This window comes from Polypterus senegalus, chromosome 1 (assembly GCF_016835505.1).
Source record: "Polypterus senegalus isolate Bchr_013 chromosome 1, ASM1683550v1, whole genome shotgun sequence".
NCBI classification, from domain to species: domain Eukaryota; kingdom Metazoa; phylum Chordata; class Cladistia; order Polypteriformes; family Polypteridae; genus Polypterus; species Polypterus senegalus.
In genome coordinates this window covers 270,972,017-270,996,176 of record NC_053154.1, presented here as the reverse complement: position 1 = coordinate 270,996,176, position 24,160 = coordinate 270,972,017, and the positions used below count along the sequence as shown (strand labels likewise).

The following is a 24,160-nucleotide window of genomic DNA, read 5'->3' as shown; positions in this document are numbered from 1 at the left end:
CTCAGGCATCCTCTCACTTTCCAAGATTCCATTAAACAATCTGGTTAAAAACTGCACTGCCATCTCTCCTAAACACCTCCATGCTTCCATAGGTATATCATCTGGACCAACGGCCTTTCCATTTTTCATCCTCTTCATAGCTGTCCTTACTTCCTCCTTGCTAATCCGTTGCACTTCCTGATTCACTATCTCCACATCATTCAACCTCTTGTCTCTCTCTCATTCTCTTTATTCATCAGCCTCTCAAAGTACTCTTTCCATCTGCTCAACACGCTCTCCTCGCTTGTGACTATGTTTCCATCTTTATCCTTTATCACCATAACCTGCTGCACATCTTTCCCAGCTCGGTCCCTCTGTCTAACCAATCAGTACAGGTCCTTTTCTCCCTCCTTAGTGGGACCTCCTCTCATACAGCTCATCATATGCCTTTTTTTTAGCCTTTGCCACCTCTCTCTTCACCTTGCGCCTTATTTCCTTGTATCTTGTCTACTTTCTGCAACTCTCTGACTAGCCAACTTCTTCTTTGTCATCCCCTTCCTCTGTATACTCTCCTGTATTTCATTCCACCAACAGGTTTCCTATTCCTCCTTCCTCTTTCCAGATGTCACACCAAGCACCTTTCTTGCTATCACCCTTACTATATCTGCTGTAGTTTCCCAGCTGTCTTGTAACTCTTCACTGCCACCCAGTGCCTGTCTCACCTCCTCCCTAAACTTAACCTTAAAGTCTTCCTTTTTCAACTTCCATCATTTGATTCTTGGCTCTGCCCTCACTCTCTTCCTCTTCTTGATCTCCAACGTCATCCTACAGACCACCATCCTATGCTGCCTAACTACACTTTCCCCTGCCACCACTTTGCAGTCTTCAATCTCTCAGTCTTCAGATCAACTGTTCTGCATAGGATGTAATCTACCTGTGTGCATCTTCCTCCACTCTTGTACGTAACCCTATGTTCCTCCCTCTTCTTAAAATACATATTCACCACAGCCATGTCCATCCTCTTGGCAAAATCCACTATCCTCTGACCTTCTTCATTCCTCTCCTTGACACCATACCTACCCATCACCACTTTGTCTCCAGTGTTCCCTTCCATCAACATGCCCATTGAAATCCGCTCCAATCACCACTTTCTGTCCCTTGGGTACACTGTTAATTACTTCATCCAACTCACTCCAAAAATCTTCTTTCTCACCCATTGAACACCCAACTTGCGGTGCATATGTACTGACAACATTCATCATCACACCTCCAATTTCCAACTTCATAATCATTACTCTGCCTGACACTCTTTCACCTCCAAAACACTCTTGACATACTGTTCCTTCAGAATAACTCCTACCCCATTTTTACTCCCATCCACACCATGACAGAACAATTTGAATCCACTTCCAATCCACCTGGTCTTACTCCCCTTCCATTTAATCTCTTGCATGCACAATACATCAACCTTCCTACTCTCCATCATATCTGCTAACTTCCTCCCCTTACCAGTCATACTGCCAACATTCAAAGTTCATACCCTCAGTTCCACTCTTTTTACTTTCCTCCTCTCCTCCTGCCTCCAGACACGTCTCCCCCCAATTCTTCACCTTCTTCTTCTTTGGCCAACAGTAGCCCAATTTCCACTAGAACCCTATTGGCTAACAGTACTGGTGGCAGTCGTTGTTAACCCGGAGCTCGACCAATCTGGTATGGAAATTTGTATTGTTGTTTACATATTGATTTGGCAAAATTTTACACCGGATGTCCTTCCTGACGTAACCCTCCCCATTTATCCTGGCTTGGGACTGGCACAAAGAAACACACTGGTTTGTGCATCCCCTGTGGCTGGGTTCAGAAAATAACAAAATTAAATTTAGAAAATGCCTAACATTTTTTTTTTGAGTTGTGTGAGGGCCTTAGAAATGAAAATGAATGCAACTCTAGTGCCATCTAGTGGATTATGTTTTCTATTCTGTGGACAAAAATTCAGGATGAGACAGACAGACAGACAGACAGATAGATAGATAGATAGATAGATAGATAGATAGATAGATAGATAGATAGATAGATAGATAGATAGATAGATAGACTTGCAATTTTAATATGGAAATGCATCTCCCCAAGTAATGCTTTAAGATTATAATAATAAAATAAAATCCTGGTTAATCTCAGGAATATAACAATATAAAACATCATCATATTATGTTGTTTCATCAACAGTACAGTATATTGTCTCTCCTACAATACAATACAAATGAACTGTAGCAGGTAAATTATAAATTAGACCAATTCTTTCATGGTGGTTCAGATGGAGAGAGACTGCACAAAATGTATAAATTCCGTTTAATCTCACCCTTCTCTTTTCTTCATGTTCATCTGTGTCTTCCCATTCATCACTACTGTTGCAAGGAAGTTCAGCCCTAATTTGAGGAGGAGACTGAAGGGATGGTGCAAGAGCTCCTGGCTGTGGGGTAGGGACTAGCGTGGATGGAGTATCTGAGCTGCAAGTTGGAGGAGTAATGGAAGTAGAGCTAATAGTCAAATATTCTTCATCTATAGCATCTGGATCAACAATGTTAACCATAGCATCCTTCTCTTCTAGTGTGCTGTGTCACAAAAAAGAGCACAAACAATATGTTATGAAAAAAAAAAAACTAAATAATGAACTCAATTTTTCATTTCTGTCCTATGTAGTATATGTCTCAGCTGCAGTATTTAACCTAGTGATGACCACTGGCTGGTTGACTTGCTTTAATATACACAAGAAAAACAAATACAGAATAGTATTTCATAGAAAAAGATGTATATTCACAAGAGAAATGATTACCTTTCTACATCATTCAGGGTCAAGTCATTTTCAGAGTAACAATTTTGCCTTACATCATCAGCAAGAATAGTGCATGTAGGGGAAGGGCTATCCTCTTCAAGACTGGAATCAGTCTGCTCACACTGTGGTTCTATTGAAACACAGATGGATGTGGCAACAATTCCTTCTTCTAACATCTCATTATTGTCTGTTGTGCTTTCATCCTTTTGGGTGACATCCGCCAAATTATCTAAAGCCAGATTTAAATTCTCTTTCTGCTCTGTAACCAAGCATTTATGTTCCAGTATGTTTAAAAATGGTTTGTGATGTCTCGATGAGTTGGAGCTAATCTCTTTCACTGGAGAAGGAGCAGGGCTCTGCAAAAGCAAAATGTATAATGTAAAATTAAACAAACAAGAACAGTGTTTTTTTAATTAATTTTTGTTTACTTAAAATAATATTAACTGTGCTTATAAAGCACCAGGAATTCATCACTCTTCACTACAGAGTTAGAAAAGAGCTAGTTTTGAAATTAATTTATGCTCATACACTGTAGAATTTAACAAAAGCACCACCATTACTATCATACTATATCTTACCACTATTATTATCATACTATATTGATCAATACACCATGCATCCATTTTCTGTTGACAGTTTTTCAGGTCACTACCAAATAAAAGCAGCGAGTATAAAGCAGACCTGGATGACATGGCAGTTAATCAAATGGTGTTCACACTCTTACCATTCAACATAATATTATGTTTTTAGACTATGGATAGAAGCAAGAATCTCTGGAATAAAATTGTGACGATACTGGAGAACATGAAATCATCATATAGGAGATATCCTGCTTTAGAATGGAACCTGGGGCACATGTGTAAGAGGTCCAATGTGTCATTGTGAATTATGCCACTCAACAATTAATTTCATTTTTATAAGACTGTCTTCCTCTAACTTTGAAATGAAAATTTGGGGGTTTGTGACAGGATTGGCACTCCAGCTACTGTAAAAAAACTTCACATTGTTTCATTCCATTCGAGCTAGTGCGGTACTGAGGTGTCACCCATTACACGGCTGCACTCAGGTCCTAATTTGGGGTCCTGTGGTGGTTCGTTGTGTGGTGGGTGCGGCAATGTGCTGTATCAATGCCTGTGCCTAACCTCTCTCTCTTTTCTCCCTTCACTGAGAACAGACTCACAGCACTTAGAAAATGCAAACATGTACAAAATATAAGGTAAGGGGTATATAAAACATTTATCAGCCCACATATCTAAGTAACATAAAAAGCAATTCAGAGATCTATAAGCTTTAAGTAAACTCTAGTAAAAGTCACTGCTAACAGAAGAGTAAGATAGTATTAAGGTTGTACAAGATTTGGCCAGTTGACAGATGAGGAGAGGAAAAACTCCAGTTAACAGAAATACTGGAAAAAGAAATCCCTAGGAAGACTATAGCCCTTTGAATCAGGAAAGTGCAGAGTTCAGCCAACCTATGGTACCCCAGCTGGCCACCCATCCCGTCCTGCAGTATTGTATAATATCATACTCCATTTAAGGAAGTCCATGACTGTAATATGATGTGGTCACTTATCAGATCTTTCCATATTGTGTCCTTGACAGTGAGAACTACCTAATGCACTTTATAAAAATTTAGAAAACAATTGTGAAACAAAATTAATTTGGCAATACAACAAATCAATTCAAAAGTGAAAACACCAAAGTACAGTATAGCCTATTTACAGAAAAAATAATCCTCACAGCTAAAATAGACTGCATATGTAGGCTCAATTGTGAATGTACTGTACATGCTACCTTGTAAATTGCTTTCATAATTCTGAACACTATTAATCGCAACATTTGCTAGCTTCAGGTTCCAATTTTCTACAGAATGCAGTTAGTTCAGAAAAATAAACATTTAAGGTTCATATTTGTAACCACTCTGCGGTGGGTTGGCACCCTGCCCAGGATTGGTTCCTGCCTTGTGCCCTGTGTTGGCTGGGTTTGGCTCCAGCAGACCCCCGTGACCCTGTATTCAGATTCAGCGGGTTAAAAATGGATGGATGGATGGATCTGTAACCACTAGCTTCATTGAGCACTCTTAAGCAGATGCTACAGGGTCTATCTATTTATTTGGCATTTTTGATTGTAGCTGTATTTTTTTTTTTACTGTAACCCTGTACAATACTTCATTAATAAACGGGAATATGTTCAGTTTCTTCACAGGTAAAGATTTTATAAAATTAGAATTGAAAGCATGCTTCTTCCTTTTCATTTTTATATTTTACTTCCCCCATACAATTCTTAAAATACTACACCTACTCTTTGAATGTTTTCTTGCTACTGAAATACTGAAAGAATGTCTTATAACTGATACTTTCATTTTAGCTGTGCTTTTCGGTGGCATTTAAAAGTGCTGGACTTTATACATTATACAATTGTGGGGATACACAAGTGCAGCTTCAACTGAACCCACTGATCCTTAATTATCTCTATACCTAAAAACTCAGGTTACTAAATATTTATCTGAATAACTTCCTCAAATTTAACAACTTGAGCTTTTGCATATATGCTCTGCCACAACTCTGTGAAACCTTTTTTATGTTATAATTACAAGGTCCTAATAGACTGACTACCTGTACTCTTCAGTACTGATTACTTCAGAATATTACATCCTAACATAAAAGTAAACCTTTTCAGCAAGACTTATAACTGTAAAGGCATGTCCATCCATCCATCCATTATCCAACCCGCTATATCCTAACTACAGGGTCACAGGGGTCTGCTGGAGCCAATCCCAGCCAACACAGGGCGCAAGGCAGGAAACAAACCCGGGCAGGGCACCAGGTCACCACAAGTCGCACACAGACACACACACCAAGCACACACTAGGGACAATTTAGAATCACCAATGCACCTAACCTGCATGTCTTTGGGCTGTGGGAGGAAACCCATGCAGACACGGGGAGAACATGCAAACTCCACGCAGGGTGGACCCGGGAAGCAAACCTGCGTCTCCTAACTGCGAGGCCGAAGTGCTACCCACTGCGCCACCGTGCTGCCGTAAAGGCATGTTTTAAAGGTAAAAGAAGACGATTTGGAGGTAAGTTAGTTCTACTCATAAATCTTGGTGACTCTATAAACCTGAAACAATAAGCTACAGTCCAGTCCAGTAAAGTAGGGTCTAAATGTTATTGCTGCATTTCACTCTGTGTCCATTAGAGGGCACATTTGGAGCATATAAATGCAGGAAAGAAGAATGTGAATTCCTATGCAGAGGCCTTTTATTTATCTATACATGAGGTATATTGTCTTTTGAATAGTTCTGCATTTTTGATTAAAAAAGTGAAGTACAGCATAGCTTTTAAACAGGAAAGGGGGCTTTTTATCTTGTTGCTTGCACTAAATACATTAATTGCATCAACTATTTAAACAGTGACCACCAAAATAATCTCCTGCATGTCATACTGTCAACACCAACAAAGTAACTGAATATTTTAATAATTTTTAGAGCATTTATAACACTGTACCTTTACAAATCTCTGTGTGAAACAATTGCTAACCTCTGCAGTTGTGGTTACTTATTTAGAACTTGTTACTTAACAAGACCCCTGATAGAAAATGTAACTGGCAAGCTTATGAATTACTGCTTAAATGAGTCTAATACACTGTAAAACATGAATTTTATTCATTTTCAACAACTCAGCAGAAAGGGCACCCAACTGTCAAAATTATTACTCCAATATTTTCAAGGGCAGCAGGCCAGCCTAGGAGAACCTGGAAAATGGCAGTCAAACAAACTGTCAATTAACAACCAAAACATGCAACTTGAGATCCTCTTTCTTTACACAGAAAAAAGTGTTGTACAGTTCTAACACTAATGAAAGAAATGCTTTTCAATTGAGAATAATTACACTCACAGATAAATTTAACTGTTGTAATGCTACCATGGAACCCTGGAGTAGATGTAATGTATTTGAAAATGGATGGAGAGATGGACAGATAAATGGATACCTAAACAAGACAGAGCAAAATACTTTGAAGTTAAACATGTCTTGAAGAAGTTTAGAAACTACACAATCCACACCAAACACATCAATATAACAGAGACAACTTTTATATACAGTTTAAAGTAAATTCTTGAGCCCCATCGGTGAAATTGCATGTTTCACTGAACAGTTTCAGCTTACATACCCCATTTTAGTTCTCAATTATTAGATATTGACAGATTATAAAATGCATTAGGCATGTGGAAATATGTGGCCATCATGTCAGGTTAGATGTAGCACTTCCATTGGCAGAAAAACACAGCTTCCAAGTGTTTCTTGTAGATATCTAAAAGACTCTTTGTTCTTGTTTTAGGCATTTTTTTACCTTATAGTTTTGTGATGTTCTTACATTTTCTTGTATGTCCTTCATGTTGGGGATTTCCCCACAAATTTTAAATAGCATTTAAGTCTGGGCAATGTGTAAGCCATTCTGCAGGATTAATCTAAACTTTCTCTAAGAGAGGGGTGCACACTCAGATCCAGAAGGGCCCCGAAGCAGCAGATGTTAACCCCATTTCTAAATTAGTAACCAATTGCTATTGCTAAAGAAACATGTAACAGTCTATCTGCTTATATAGGAGAAGTCCCTTTGGCCTCAGCTTTAAAAACCAGGCTAAGGACTCAATAATTGATTTTAGATATCCTGATTAAAGCTGCTGATTTGCTGTACATATTGCATCTCTATATGTTAGTCTTACTGTATGTAATACAAATGTAAGTAATATAATACTTATAAACTGCCACTAAGCTTCCTTTATTCTGCTTCTCTTCTTGGTATCCTGTAGTGGCACCAATGGCGCTTTTCCACTGCATAGTATGGCACGACACAGTTCAGTTCAGCTCACTTTTGGGGGGTTTTCCACTGGGAACAGTACCTGGTACCTGGTCCTTTTTTTAGTACCACCTCAGCCGAGGTTCCAAGCGCGCCGAACCATTACCAAAACGTGACGTGTAAACTGCTGGTCACTGACTGGAGAAAATCGTCATTACTGCGTCACTGGCTATTCTTTTCTTTAAAGGTACACACACGCGGAAGTGTGTGTCCCATCTCTCCATCGCTGGACGCAGTTTGTTGCATAAGTGGATGAATGTTTCTTCAGACATTCGAAAGTTCTCCAGCCACTGAGTGTTTGTAAAACCGGGCGACTTTTTTGCAAAATGTGGAAGATCTGTAATATACAGAATCAGCATTTTAATGTTACACTGGCAGTTAAGTTCATTTTATGCTTTGCAACAGTGATAAAAGTTAGCTAGTGATGTGCTTTTTTTTAGATGCTTACCCTTGCGCGTTGTCAAGCTAAAGTGTTGTCGTTGTCTGCGTGTTGTTGTAAAAGTTCCACGGTGTCACGACAGTAGAGGCGGCTCAACTATAACGACACGTGAATAATCCCGCCCACTCTAAAGTGGTACTAAACTGCAGTCGAAACGCAAACCGAGCCGAACTGAGCCGAACCAAGGTGAGCTGTACTGAACCGTGCTGTGCCGTACTATGCAGTGGAAAAGCGCCTTTAGTGCCACTGCTCTACTGCCAACTTGTTCTCCTGACCATGTCATCTGAGATACTGAGAGCATTACAACAACAACAGCATTTATTTATATAGCATGTTTTCATACAGACTATGTAGCTCAAAGTGCTTTACAAGATGAAGAAGGAAAAAAAAAATTTAAAAACCAGATTAGGCAATACTAAGTAACAAAGAATAAAGTATTGTCTGATGGCCAGGAGGATAAAAAAAACAAAAACTTCAGAGGGCTGGAGAAAAAAAATAAATTGCAGGGGTTCCGAGGCCACAAGACCACTCAGCCCACACAAATTTAGAATCGTCAGATGGAAAGATTCCTTCATCAGATTTAACATCCCCACACAGACCACTGTAAAATGCCCTGGAGGGGGTGAACAGCCAGTTGGCGGTGGTCTCCAGGATTCTGACTTTGACCGACTTTCTCTGTTATAATTGAATGTGGGGCCCCCAGAGGTTTATTTTCTCCAGGGATCCTGTTGACTGGAGTTTTTGTTTTCCTCTCCTCTGTTGTCAGCTGGCCATAGTCCATAGTTCAACAATTAATAACTAGAAAGATAATGTTGGGTTCTGCGTACAGTATATTTATCAGTTTCAGATTTTAAGTATTTATTCTCCTGTGTGTTTAAACAAATCTTTGTGTCTTTCTTTATTTGAACTCATTATGTACTTAGTCATTTGTAAAATATATACTTTTACTTTACCTGAGAACTTGTCATAGTGCTCTGTGTCTGCACTCAGTAAAGAGCACTATACAAAAGTAAACTGAATCAAATTGCATTAAATACTTTTTTGCTTCATTTAAAAACTGGCTTGCTTTTTAAGATTCAGAACTTTTAATTGTTTCTGTTTTCCTTAACCACCATCCAAACAATAATGACATGTACACTTTTGATAAACAAAGGCTGTACTCACCACTAGCACACCACCCTTCACAACACGATGTCCTTTATGTGAGCACTTCCTGTGCATTTTAGTGAGTTTCTCCCAGCACTTCTAGTGCACACACCACACAGCCAGTCACACACATTTTCCATTCCTTAGATGTCTTTTCACTTTGCTCTTCCTGCATTTAGTTTAAGGCCCTTTGCTTCCAAAGTAGCATTCCATTTCAGTATCTACACCTTCAGTTACATTCCTTTTTGTGCCATCTATGCAAGATCAGTTGAGTACAAGAACTCCCATAGTAATCCTTATTGCATTTCCCTGGCTATCACCTCCACCAAAAAAATCAATGGAATCCAAATGGACCGCTAATGCAGATCTGCCTTCACATCAAAACTGTCCTGGCCACCGTTTGTGCTACTTCACATACTGGCATCACCATAGACACTAACCATTTATTCACACCTTATCTTTTTGTTGTTATTCTCTTCCCAGATATGAAACTAGACTGCATTTTGCTAACTTGTACCCACTCCCTAATTTTTAGCACCCTCTCAACCACCTTCATTACCTACACCAAAACTCACCCACACTTCAATGGAAATATTAAGGGCCTATGCAATTACTGATGAAGAATATAAGCAAGCACAAGACTGACTACAGGATGTGTCCTCCTTTGAAGGACTTTAGACATTGTAGTAACATGAAAGGAGGTGAATGAAGCTTAAAAGTAAATAAAACTTCAGGAATAACTCACAAAACACAGAGTACCCTGGGCCTGTCTGCTGATTGCACTCGATGTACATGAAGTGTTCAAATGTTATGTGAGCTTTCAGGGTTGCCATTTTTGTCATTATACCTTCTCAATTCATTCTGTTCATGTGCTATTCCCAATGGAGTCTTAGTAGAAACAGAAGTCTGCGGTTGATTTGCTTCTTGATGTTTTCAAAAATTAAATCAAAGATTTGCTGCCATTTTTTTGGGAAAATGAAAAGCCAAGGAAGCTCATTATGCAGATATTGCATCATTCCACATACAAACCTACCATAATGTTGTTTTTAATGATTTTTTTTATTATATTTTATTTTATATAACAAAGTGAGTTAAGAGATCAGGATTATTGTACTTTGAAACCTGATGAAATGGATTATCTAATTTATCTCTGAATCTTCCCAGGTATAGCTAGTTGCAGAATCCCCCCAACCTTCACAAGCTTGTATTCTAAATATCCCCTATAGCCGGTGAAAGCAGGTTGAGGCTGAACAAAGCATTTCTTTAAAGAGATAGAGTGGTTTTAATTAGTTGGTATTTTTTTTCTCTCTTATTCTACATTTAGAAAAGTACAGCGGCATGATTTTAACATTTATGAGACATTTAGAAATATTTCTATTTCGTCTTTTGCTATAGATTTAAATGCTTAACTCTCTTTTGTTGTTTTCATTATAGTTTCCCCTTTATTTGTGCAGTTTTCTCCCTTTGTTGTATCTTATTAATGACAATTAAAAACGAGCAGAGCAGACATGCTGGCAAACAGCACTGAATTGTGAAAGGCTGCAACTATTTTAGCGTCAGACCCACTAATTAGTAAATAATGGATTAATTAAATAAGTAGAACACCTGGAAAAGTAGACTGAAAATCAAGATGAAAATATTGTTAAAAAGAAACAAAATACATTATTCTCATATAACTGCCTGGTATATTTTATTATTTTTTCCCCCAAACTTAGTTTTCTAATTTCTATATTGTTCCCAAAACACAGAACTTGGGAAATAACAGTTCATTTAATTAGCCCAGGAGACATTTAAAAACAGAAGCTGGTTGGAACAAAAACCTGCAACCACAGGGGGTCCCCAGGACTGAGTTTGGGAAGCACTGTGCTAGAAAATCATTGATCATACCACATCTATCATATTATGCTATTTATATCTGCACTTTGTCCAGCACTTCATTCTATTTCAGGTTTGTCTTTGTCCCATCTTAGCATTTGCAATGCCAGTGACCTTTGGCTACCCACCTTTTAAATGAGATCAGTGCTATCAGGTGTTGTCACTGATTATGAATCTGGTTGGAACAAAAACCTGCAGTCACAGTGGGTCAGGAGGACTGAATCTGAGAACCCCTGTTCTAGCATATACTGTAACATGAATTTTAATTATACTGTATTGCTCTTATCATCATTCAATCAACAAATGTGAAGTATAAACAGCAGACTACATTGCCCTGAACACATATTTGAGTGCCAACGTCATCCTGTCTTTCATATACATGATAGTTATACCCTGAGAAATGCCAGCATCCACATCCACTCCTAGTTTATTGTACAGCACATAATCATAGCATCTCACCAGAGCTGCAAAGTCAATTTCTGGAAGGACGCCAGCAAGAGGTCGACATAAAGACAGCTTGACTTCAGTGGGTGGACCTCGTAAAAGGTGAAGAACTTCCTGCATTCAGAAAAAAAAAAAAACAACTAAAAGAAACACATTAAGACACATGAAGATTTAAAAATTTTGAATGGACTTTAGCAAAGAATGAATTGAATAGGGAGTATTTTAATTGCTGAAAGGACTACTGTAATTCATAGAGGACTGGCAGTAATTAATTAAATGTTAATAGCCTTCAGAGAGATGAGAGTGATATAAACCTACACTATAAAAGAGAGCCTGAAACCCATTTTCAGCTTACTCAGTACTTGTTTTGCCAAAAACATCACCAGAAGCTAATGTTAACTGTTACAGTATCACATAATAGATATCAGCAGAGAATTGTGCCCACTTCTTTTTCTTCTTCAAAGGCTTTTTCCAATTTCATGTGGGGCTGCTATATTTGACTGGGCTCCTTCCTATATTCTCATCTGTTGTACACTTCCTTGCCTGACACCCATTTCATTAAAAGATTCCCCTTCACACAGTCCACTTTCTTGTTGCTCGTACTCTTCTCCTTCATCCTGGCTATCTATGATTCTTCTCCCAACTTTGTTTACATCTCTTCTCATTATATGCCCCATTTTCGTAGAGATTTCCCTAACTTTAACTGTATCTCTGATTTTCTCATTCCTGATCTTCTCCAGGTTTGTTATTCCACACACTCATCTCAACATCCTTATTTTTGTACCATACATTTTCCTTTCTTGCACCTTCTTAACTGCCCAGGTTTCTGATCCATACAACAATGCTGGTCTGACCACTGTTTTATACACTTTACTTTTTACTCTTGCACCCATTCTTTGGTCACATAACACTCTAAACACTTTATTATAGTTTTTTATATTTGTTTATTGTTTTTAACCTGATTACATTTTATGGTTTATTTCTGAATATTCTGTATCTCTCCATCATTTGTTATTGCTGATTCTAGATATCTGAATTTTTGATTCTTCTTTCTCCCTGGAGGTTAACTAGTCCACTTTGTACTTGTCATTAAATTTTAAGTATTACATCTTTTTCCTGCTAATCCTAAGGCCTCTAACCTCTAAAGCTCTTATCTGGTTTCCTCTCCACAATATTTTTAGTGGTGCCACATTGTACATTGTCACCTGTAAATATCAGACACATGGGTCCTGATCCATTATTCTCCTAGCAATAACTAGAGTAACAAGATATGGGCTAAATGGTGATCTTTGATGTAACCCAACCTTAACTGCTAACCTTTTATTGCAACACTACTTCTTGCTTGTGTGTAGGCACACTCATACGTATCTATAACTATCCTTACATACATCTCCAGTATGCTCTCTTCCTCCAACATTTCCACGTTTCTTGCCAGAGAACTTTATTATAAAACCTTTTCTGAATCTATAAATTCCATGTGCAGTCATTTCTGTTTCTCCCTCTATTTTTCCATAACCTGTTTCAAGGTGAAAATCACATCTGCTGTACCTTTTCCTGACTTAAATCCAAACTATTCCTCCTTTATCATTGACTATCTTCTTGGGCCATTTGCAGAATTGCTTCATTTCTTCTCGTTTACTTGTGACAGTTTTTCAAAAGGCTACAGCTTGGAGGTGACTTTTACTCCCTTTGACTTTTGTGTGCAATTGTATAGCACAGGGCAACATGGTGGCCATGTGATTGTCCCTCTTATTTTACAGATCCAGTGTCAGGGGCTGGAGTCCTGCACCCAGTTGCCCTCAATGTGGTCTGCATGTTTTGTTCCGGATGGTGCTGGGAAAGGCTCCAGTCCCTTTGTGATCATGAACTGGAGTGAGCAATTTTGAGAAATGTATGAAAACTATAACACAAAACATATGTGGCTGACTGAAAAATAATCTTTGCGATGCTTAGAATTATTTTGCCTTTTATTATTTTTTCATATAATCAATGCCAACATAGCAGATTCATTGTGCCACAGGGGAGTTCTTACAGTATACTGACACTATGTACAAGTTAAGTTTTAAAAGTTCTCATCATGATAAAAGCAGAAATAAATCATTCATGCTGACAGTGCTGCAATAACAAGCCTCCTCTGTCAACTTCAGAAGTTAAATAAGAATCAGACCATTTCATTAATCAAAGAAGTCCATTTCCCTGATTGAAGAAGGGTAATCTCATTTTATGCATGAAATTCATAATGGCTTGGTAATTATAAAGGATGGCAAAGTTGTTGATAAAAGCTGACAAGCAAATATACAATAAGATTTTGATACTGATAAAAGCTTAACAACCATAATGTTGCATTCATAACTTATTACTTTATTTTTGAAACTGGTGCCCGACAGTCAATCAGTGTATATATATACTGGTAACTTGATACCTCTCAATGAAGTGCAGTTCCAGTTAACAAGAAGAGTAACACAAGCTGTTTTATTAAAAGACAGATTGAAATCTAAAGAGAGGTAAAGCTACTGGAATGTAGTCATTGCCCTGATCTGAAATGTAACCCACAGCTATAACTGCAGGTACAGTACAAGTGATTCTGCCCCATTGTTGATTTCAAAAATAAGACCCCGATTGAAACAGTGTAGCTGACCTCTCCACAGAACAAAATTAGAACAACCAGTCTAAACTGTTAAATTCAGGATGATGGTGAAAGATTTGTTTTAATGGTATCATAATTCAAGCAAAAATACCTGATAAGACAACCTCTTCACTGCCTCGCCATTGACAGCGAGAATGACATCCCCAACTTCAAGTTTGCCACTTTCCTCAGCAGGCTGTCCAGGAAAGAGTCTTTTTATTCTTATAATGCTTCCACTGTCCTCTGAATATCCTGCTGAGTCAATCTGTAGAAAACTAAAGCCAATGCCACTATTGTTCTTCTTTATTGTTATATCAAACACATTATCTGAAATTAAAAAAATAAACCAGGGAAGTTATTTCCTGTTACATGATTATACAAAAGTATCAATCTTCTGCTCCCTGTAGCAGTAGAATAAGTATAGCTCAAACTAAATAAAATAAACAAGGGTTCTGTTAAAAGCTTTTTACTACAATATTTTTATATTAAGACATCATTTACTGCCATCCATTTACATACACAGCCTAGGCTGTTTACCACTATCACCTGACACTATGCACTTTGTTCTCAATTCTTTATAATTTGAAAAATGAAAGAAAAAAACAACAAAACAAAAACTTTTGAGTGATATCAAAGCAATATCCATTTGTTCAATGGGTTTGTTCTTTCTACTACAGTGCTGTGAAACACGTTTGAAAGGGGTGTTCATTACTTTTCCATTGGTGCACACAGTAAAGCAGCACTTCACAGCCACTACAGAATTGCTGCTGGCTATATTGCAATATATATTATAAAAAAATTATTTTATCCGTTAACTGGATAGGTACTCTAGCTAATTTCCTTTATAACTACCTTAAAAGCAATATCCTATTAAACTCCTCCACGGTCCACCACGCTGTCTGGATTATTTGCCTGACTGGTCACTGATTAAAACAGGCAACATCAAACTCTGGCACTTTTCTCTAACAAATTTGAAATAATAATCCTACTAAATACATAATTATAAGAAACTGTACTGTTAAATGCTAACTGCATAATTAATTAATTTTGGTGTGATGGCATGGTGGTGCAGTGATTAGTATAAAGATGTGTGACTATTTAGTTGAATGAAACAATACATTCATGCAAATGTAGTAGCAGCATCATTCTACTGTACAGTATATATAAAAAGCATAAAAGAGAAGACTCTTGACAAAGTGAAACAGAAATGCTAACAAAGTCTGTGAACAGCATGATAGTGATAATCTAGTCAATCTAGTGGTTTCTTACCATTCTCCACGAAGCTGTAGTCCTTGACTTTGACAGATAAGGGCGTTGCCATAGAAGCTGTTGCCATGTTGTTTTTTACCATATGATTGACATCAAATGACATATGAGCTCTTGGAGTTTCTGGGTCATGACTCCCAGCTGCTTTGTCCTGCCCTCTTTCCAATACCAGTCGCACTACCTAACAAATTAGTTTGATACAGTTTTACCTGGTGCTGTCATTAGTTTCCACAAAAAGAAAAATATATACAGTATTACACACTGGATATATACAAATGTAACCACACACACCATATATTGTATATTACTATATGCACATGTGCCCATAAAGTGTGTGTACTGTGTGTATGTATGTATATTTATATATATATATATATATATATATATATACACACACACAGTACAGGCCAAAAGTTTGGACACACCTCCTCATTCAATGTGTTTTCTTTATTTTCATGACCATTTACATTGGTAGATTCTCACTGAAGGCATCAAAACTATGAATGAACACATGTGGAGTTATGTACTTAACAAAAAAAGGTGAAATAACTGAAAACATGTTTTATATTCTAGTTCCTTCAAAATAGCCACCCTTTGCTCTGATTACTGCTTTGCACACTCTTGGCATTCTCTCGATGAGCTTCAAGAGGTAGTCACCTGAAATAAAACCACCATACAACACACCAACAGCAGCACAAGTCCCAGGTTCAAACATAAGGTTTATTTTTACAAATACTGTACCTCAAAAAAATCTTCTCCAAAGTTGCACAATCACAATGTTCCTTTTCTCTCTCTTCCTCTTTCTGTCTCTCTTTCTTTTCTTTCTTCCTTTATTTCTTTTAATTCCTTCATTCCCCCCAGGCAAGTGTTGTCCAGCTCTTTTCCGGACTCACCTGGATGAGGCTGAGCGCCTTTCTTTATGCCAGACTTGGGAGTACTTCTGCTGTTATTGAACTATAGGTTGGAAGCACTTCCAGGTCAGGCAAAAGTTCCTTAAAGCAGGGACAGTCTGTCCCTGCAGCTCCCCCAGGCAGAACCCATAAAACCCAGCAGGGCTATCTAATGAGACTACAATTCCCAGTCTGCCTTGCAGGTATACATGCAGGTACCATAGCTCAGGGAGGAAGCCACTTGTTTTATTGGGGAGCAAACAGTCAATGTGATTGGTTTCCTGGTTGGATAAAGACCCTTGAACCACCCTGGCTGAAATGCCAGCTTGTGCCTGTTGTCAAAAACAGTATATGTGGAATGTGTACAAATATAAAAATTATCCATCCATCCATTATCCAACTCGCTATATCCTAACTACAGGGTCACGGGGGTCTGCTGGAGCCAATCCCAGCCAACACAGGCTGCAAGGCAGGAAACAAACTCTGGGCAGGGCGCCAGCCAACCGCAGATATAAAATTTATAAACATATTAATTTCTTTGTGTGTTATATGCTTAAAATTAAATGTTGTGCTTGGTGTAAATGCTATACATATATATTTATATATATGCACATGCTGTATTTGAAAAAAATTGGGTATGAACTGTGAAAATTAATGGTTGAGAAAATTTGCATCAAAGGATTTCATATGAATATGCATTTGCAAAAGTAGAGCATATTTATGACTCATTAGCCATATCATACATACAAATTCTCAAATCCACTTAATCCAGTTTTCATTAATGCCTATAAAAACTCTGCCTTAAAGGCACAACACAATAGCACTTAATACTACAACACAAAAATATTAATTTAGGGCTTGCATTTGCATAATATTTAGCATTTGTATAGCAATATTGGTGGGGGCTTTAGGTTTAAATCTCCCCTGAAAAATATTTTCTGACAGTTTGAACTGACTTAACAAACAGAATAATGAATGATTCATGTACTTTTTCGTTCCCCTCAAAAATTAATTCCTGGCTATTCCCTTGCTGTTTAGTTAATATCAAAACATTTTTAAAAAACTGAACAAATATTAATGGACTGTTAAGTCACCGATTTTACATATGAAAAAAATCTAAATTTAAAATGCATAAGTGTAAAATGTATACACATATAATGCTTAATTAAAACATTGTTTTAATAACTGACATTATTTACATGATGTACACACTAGTAGGAGCATTTCAGTATACAGTAAACAATGCAAAAGATACATTTACTGTATGAATATAAAATCAATATGAAGACATGAAAAAAATATTAAAAGAAATACCTTTATTAGCATGAAATTGTAAATCCTGCCCTTTCTTGGAACGTTATCTCAAGTGATACAAAAGACAAACATTGAAGTAATTCTTAAATCATTAGTCTGTTTGGTCTGTCAACTCCCAGACATGTCCAATATTTGCACTTTCATATTGCTCTTGATGAATTGTTGGTTCTATTTATTATTTTATTGAATGGGGTGCTTTAAAGAATATTGTCAACTGGCACCAGTTTCTGTGGGATTGTTTAAAACCTAAGGTGGGATATTTTGGAAAAATAGTCTACTATACACAAGAAACATGTCAGGTCAGTATAAAAGTTGAATCCTGTGTAAATGACTTGGGAAAAGGAAAACTATTGCAGAGCATACTGTATACCAGTCTTGATAAAGAACAGGGGGACGTGAAGTTAAGTATCAAGCATAAATGAACAATAAAGGGCTGTTGCAACCTAATTACAGTACATCAATAAACATAGCAGGTCCAAGGTTGTTAAATGTACTCCGGGAAATAGGAGAGTCATGAGGCAATGTTGAGTAATGTCCGCAAACGTTTATACAATGGCCACTGAATCTGGAAATGGGCCATGGAATGGAGTATAAATGATCACTTCTTTCCAGAGGTTATCTAACTTAGAGAAGATGGGTGGCGCAGTGACAGCGCTTCCCGGGTCCTCCCTGTGTGGAGTTTGCATGTTCTCCTCATGTCTGCATGGGTTTCTTCCGGTTTCCTCCCAAAGACACACAGGTTAGGTGCATTGGCGATTCTAAATAGTGTGGGTGTGTGTGTGCCCTGTGGTGGGCAGGCGCCTTGCCCGGGGATTTGTTCCTGCCTTGCTCCCTGGGATTGGCTCCAGCTGACCACTGTGACCCTTTGTTAGGATATAATGGATGGAAGGGATGCTCTATAAAGGAGCAGGCAAGTGAACAACATGATAGACAGAAACTATCATGTGTAGTAGCATAGACTGTAGCGAAGTCAAGGAAAAGGGGCTAGCTATTATTATTTGGCTTCTTATTCCTCCTTTAATTTCTCTGTTTGAATTGCACTAAAATCTCATTTAGTAAATTATTGCAGTTTTCAGTTCCAGTTGGTGTCATAGAGTAGCACAGTGAACATACTGTTGTTTATGTATTGTACACAGTATAAGAAAACCCCAGAGAAGGCTAGAAGGCCATTTAAATATTCCTTATGGAATGTAATTGATCATTAATGACTGATTGTGTCAAATGTTCAGTTTTTAAAAGTATCATTAGGGGCTCAAAGCAAAGAATAACACAAAAGCACAAAGGAAAAGAATATATATGGTTTTTTTGCTTTACTGTGTCCAAAAATATCATTTTTAAAACTGTTAGATTTCTGAGGAGTCAGAGAAAGATTAAATCTAAAAATTCTAATTGTATGGCTAATCTTCTTGATTGAAAAAAACGGTGATTTTTCGCCTTGATGAAAGGTGCCCTTTGTATGTTTGTTTTTCTGATTTCATTCAAAATATTTTCACTCTTTGAAAAGCTGTCAATGCTAAATATAACATTACAGCCTCTGACATTGGCTTTTTATTAGAGAATTATACAGAATGACATGCAAATAAACCATTTAAATATTCAGTGTCATTATTTCTCAGTTTTTATTTTTGCAGTGCTTTATCTTTGTCTACAAAACAAAACTGTGAAAAACTTTCAACAATCTATTCAACACATTTTCTGATGTGACAGTATGTGCTTGGAGGAATTTATAATTAATCATTTAAATGCATCTGTTGTATAAGCGCCTTGATTAGAAAAACTCTCTTCAATTTAATTGTGAAGTCATGCCATCTCACTTATACAGTCCTGTGGCTCTACACGTTTAATACACACATGCAGGTTATAAACCATCTCTGCACAGAGTGTCAGTCCAAGAATTTAATGTGTACATAGAAATGGGCACAATTTTATATGTCACATGGCAAATGGTGACATGGGAAAGGGTCAAGGTTGAGCAAGACCAAAAAGAGAAGGGACAATGCCAGTGTGGAAGACGGGATCTATGAGAAGATAGAGCTGGATGGCATGGAAATGTGACAGGCTGGGATGCCAGAGAAGGACCTATATACGTGCAATGCAATATGTTTCCCCAGGATGATGGAGGATAAGCAATCCATCATTTCCATTCACTGTATCAACCAAGTTGATAGATGCCACCAATAACCAGAAAGAACACTAAGCATGATTTATCAAAAATGAAAGGAACTGAGGTATTTCCACCACACTTCAGAGATGTGCTTGCTAAGTTTACTGGTGACTCAGAATGACTGGCCTTGAGTGAGTGCAGATGTATGAAGGTAAGCTCCCCTGGATCAATTGGCATATCAAAGGTGCTTCCTTAGTTGAGTCCAATGAGCTAGAATAGGCTTCAGACTCTCAAAGACCCTGCATGCATATCATGATTAATACTGAAAGAAAGCTTCAAGGAATATTTGATATATTTTGGCATTTTATAGCAATTTGTAACTATTGGGGCCATAGATCTGAGGTGCTGGTCAGTATTTGCTTTCAATTATTAATTAATAATTAGCCTGTTTCAAAAGCTAACTCTATTAAAATGAAAGAACATTAAAATCCAAAATTTCTCAAAAAGTAGAATGTATCTTAGGCTGTTGATTGCAACAGCAATTTTGCAATACTCTATATAACTCCCCGTTTATTAATTTCTTCAGGCTTCCATGCAAATCATTGTTTCTTAATTCATAGTACCACTTCATGTATCTACATGGTGCTAATTTTTTTTTTTCAAACACAGTACTGTGCAGTACAGCACTGTCCTGTACTAAGAAGGACCTTTTAAGCCAAGGCCCATAATCACTTTTGAGTACAAATAATTCTGGGTTACCGGTGACCACCCAAAGTTGTGGTGCTGTACAGGCATGACTCCTTCTGGCAGTACCAAGTTGTTGAGTTTGTTTCTCCCATAATCAACCAAACTGGTTGTCCACACCAATATGTAACACTACAGAATACTACCCTCTAGTGACTTGAGGAACAGCAACAACATTAATAAATTTGTTTTTATTCAATCATAAAAAGTGTTGTGTTGTTTCTTGTCATGATGATGCTTTTCTTACAAAAGTTGCAACTTCTGCTATTGTCACACATGCAGGAATGGTGAGTCTCTTACATGGACTGGTTTTAAGGTAACATAGGGCAGTAATAACAAGGAGGAATGCTTGTTTAGCTAGTTCTCCATTTTCCTTTGTATAACGGAATAACAGCCAACGGAAGAGGTGTAATTTCAATTCTTCCTCAAACTTCACCTCTTCCACCCAGTTAGGATAAAAGCCATCGACAACCACCAAGAGCCATTACTTATGATGAGGAGACCAAGAGCAATGATAAGCTCATGATATTTCTTTCAAGCACTCATAAGAGGGCACCAAAACCTTATTTGGATGAAATGCATATTTTTATTTTTTTATTTTTCTGATCTTTTCGTTGGTGAAACCTCACATTAAACAGGGATCTCCAGACTGGAGCTCCAATTCTTTCTTGTCTCCCATGTCCTTACGTTTTAAATTATGTATCTGGTAAGTTAGTATAGCTTCAGTAGTCAGTCATTCACTGTACACTGTACAAGATGGCTGACCATGGAACAGCAACATTGTGACAACCACTGAACAATTCTCCTCTAACTATTGTGTATTAATTCAGCTATTCATTTGGAAACTTTAACATATACGGACTATAAGAATCAATGAAAATGTATTGTTAGTTGCACTTTTTACACAACACACCACTAGAAGGTGTTTTACAATTTAATACACTAAGAAAAATCAATACACTTCAAAGGAACAAACTAACTAACAAGAGCAATAGTTTTAAGAATTAATGGCTTAATGCAGTCTTAAAGAAATGTGTTAGCACTCTGGAAAATTAAACATAATTGATTTCAGGTCTGTTAGTTAATTTACATTTGTTTTAAATATAAATTTTCTAGAATGCAGGGGTATTTAACTCCATTTTTAATGTCAACAGAAGGACTAAAAAAGTTTTAATAATTCATGTTTGACATGAGATTAATAAATTATATGCAACATGTTTTTATAATGTTATTAAAATTTTTACTTACATGTAATTTTATTATGAAGGAGCAACATGGACCCACTACCTGCAGGAGGAGCCATAAAGGTCCAGTGCTTTGTGACTCGGGTGGCAGTCAAAGGCAAGTGCCTTAGCGGACCAATCCTGACTAATGAAACTGACTCTAGGCACAATGGAGTGTGACCTCTCTGGAAGGGAAGGAACCCAAGCTAGTGCAGAAGATAGAGAAGCACTATCTAGATATAGTGTGATTCTCCTCAATACGCAGCACAAGCTCCAGAACCAAACTCCTGGATAGGGGCTGGACTTTACTCCACTCTGGAGTTGCCCAGGGTGAAAGGCATTGGGTGTGTGTGGACTTACGTATAAATCGTTTGACTTTAATGCTCACGTGGACAACAACAGTGAAATCTGGAAGTGTGCGATTAGGAGAAATGGTCTACCCAATCTGAACCCAAGCGGTACTTTGTTATTGGACTTTAGTGCTAGTCACAGATTGTCCATAATGAACACCATGTTAGAGCATAAGGAGTGTACTTGGAAGCAGAGTCCACTAGGCCATAGGTCAATGATCAGATTTCATCAGATCTATGGCCATATGTTATGGATACTTGGGTGAAAACAGGGACTGAGTTGTCAATTGATAACTACCTGGTTGTGAGTTGAATTCAATGGCAGGGGAAAAGCAGTGGAAGCAAAAACTGGATGTGTTGATTTGGCCATGGAAAATGACTTTCAGTTGGCCTTGAAGCGATTCTGTCAAAATGTCAGGCGAACCAGGAGGGAGAAGAAGTGTTTCGCCCATGCTGACCTCACTTGGGGATATAGTCAGGTAGAGTAAGGAGCACATTGAGGACCTCCTATATCCCATCGACACAACTTCCTTCGAAGAAGCAGTCAGGGGACTCGAAGAACGGCTGATAGATGATATTCACTCTGAGTTCTTAAGGCTCTGGATGTGGTTGGGCTGTCTTGACTGACATACCTCTTTAGCATTTCATGGAGGTTGGGAATAGTACCTCTGGATTGGCAAACTGGGGCGGTGGATTCCATCTTTAAGAAAGGAGAGATCACACTCCTCAGCCTCCCTGGGAAGGTCTATGTCAAGATTCTAGAAAAGAAGATCCTCCTGTTGGTTGAGCCTAAGATTCAGAACGAACAATGCAGATTTTGCAGTATGTGGACCTGCTGACTTCATTGGACTCTGTCCTTAGACTTGCACCAGGGTGATTTGCAGCCGAGTTTAAAACAGCTGGGATGAAAATCAGCACTTCCAAGCCCAAGGCAATGGTTCTCAACAGAAAAAGGATAGCATGTTGTCTCTGACTTGGGCATGAAGTGCTGCCTCAACTGGGGGAGTTTAAGTAGCTTGGGATTTCGAGAGGAAAGAAGGGAGAGGGAGATCAACAGTTGGATCGAAGGAGTGTCTGCAGTCATACAGACATTTTATCAATCAGTGAGGCGAGATAGGTGGAGAAAGTGGCAGGGAAAAAGGAAGTCTTGGCATCTTTGATTAGACTGCTGCCACCACAACATGGTTCTGATTAAAAGATAGAAAATGGATGGATGGATGGATGTATATCACTTCATTTACAAGTCATTTTTTTCTGTTTGAAATAGTTCTTGTGATTTTGATTGAGTATACTAAGTTTTTAAAATTTCATATTACTGAGGATTAAGTAGGTTAATTTACTGTATATTCTATATTTTCTGCTTTGTACACTAAAATAAAATATGTTGCAAATTTAAAACATTTATATTAGAGCTGATAATCGCCATTAATATGTTCAATTAACACATTCAAAATTTCTGCAATTTTTTTAATGCAGTCCATAAATGTGTCAGTTTGAACCAGTCAAGTTAAATGCGCATCACACTTAATGAAACAAAGTTAATTAATAGTGTGTGATTATTTCATGAGTTGTTTCTTGATAATGGTATTTATCCACACACACCAGTAGAGTCCTCACTCATCCCTTGTAGTACGGGATCATCCCATATTGGAACATATAATACAGTCGTATTGAATAAGTAAGACACAGGATTCAACCAATATTTTCATTCATGTCGTTTCATTTATACACTAGCACCTAAAAGTGCAGAGAATAACATGAGTACAACAAAAATTTAATCAGTTATACAAGAGAAGTGAATGAGTTTCATTTTGTGTTATACTACAGTTGCACACGAACGAACACTGTGCAGTGAATGACATTGTTCATCAGTGTCATCCTTGGCATTTTGTTGTGGGAAGAAAAGTTACATCACACAGTATAGCAAAATATCTAGAGCAAAACACTACATGCAGTGATGACTGCTAGTGCAAGTTTCCCCTTGAAATAAAAGATCCTCTCTAGGTATGGGTCTGAGAGAAAGACAGAAGGTTAATGGATCAGCCCTGCCTCTTGCCATGGAGCTTTTTCA

The 24,160-nt window shown here is 37.7% G+C and overlaps 1 protein-coding gene across 1 annotated transcript in view; it reads right to left on the bottom strand.

The window, feature by feature from the left end:
- The window catches only part of ptpn20 (protein tyrosine phosphatase non-receptor type 20), a 219,501-nt gene that overhangs the window by 64,701 nt on the left and 130,640 nt on the right, over positions 1-24,160 (bottom strand). Inside the window, 5 exon segments of the mRNA XM_039735251.1 lie at positions 2,336-2,588; positions 2,810-3,165; positions 11,588-11,686; positions 14,311-14,525; positions 15,468-15,645. Coding sequence (XP_039591185.1) covers positions 2,336-2,588; positions 2,810-3,165; positions 11,588-11,686; positions 14,311-14,525; positions 15,468-15,645 — 1,101 coding nt within the window.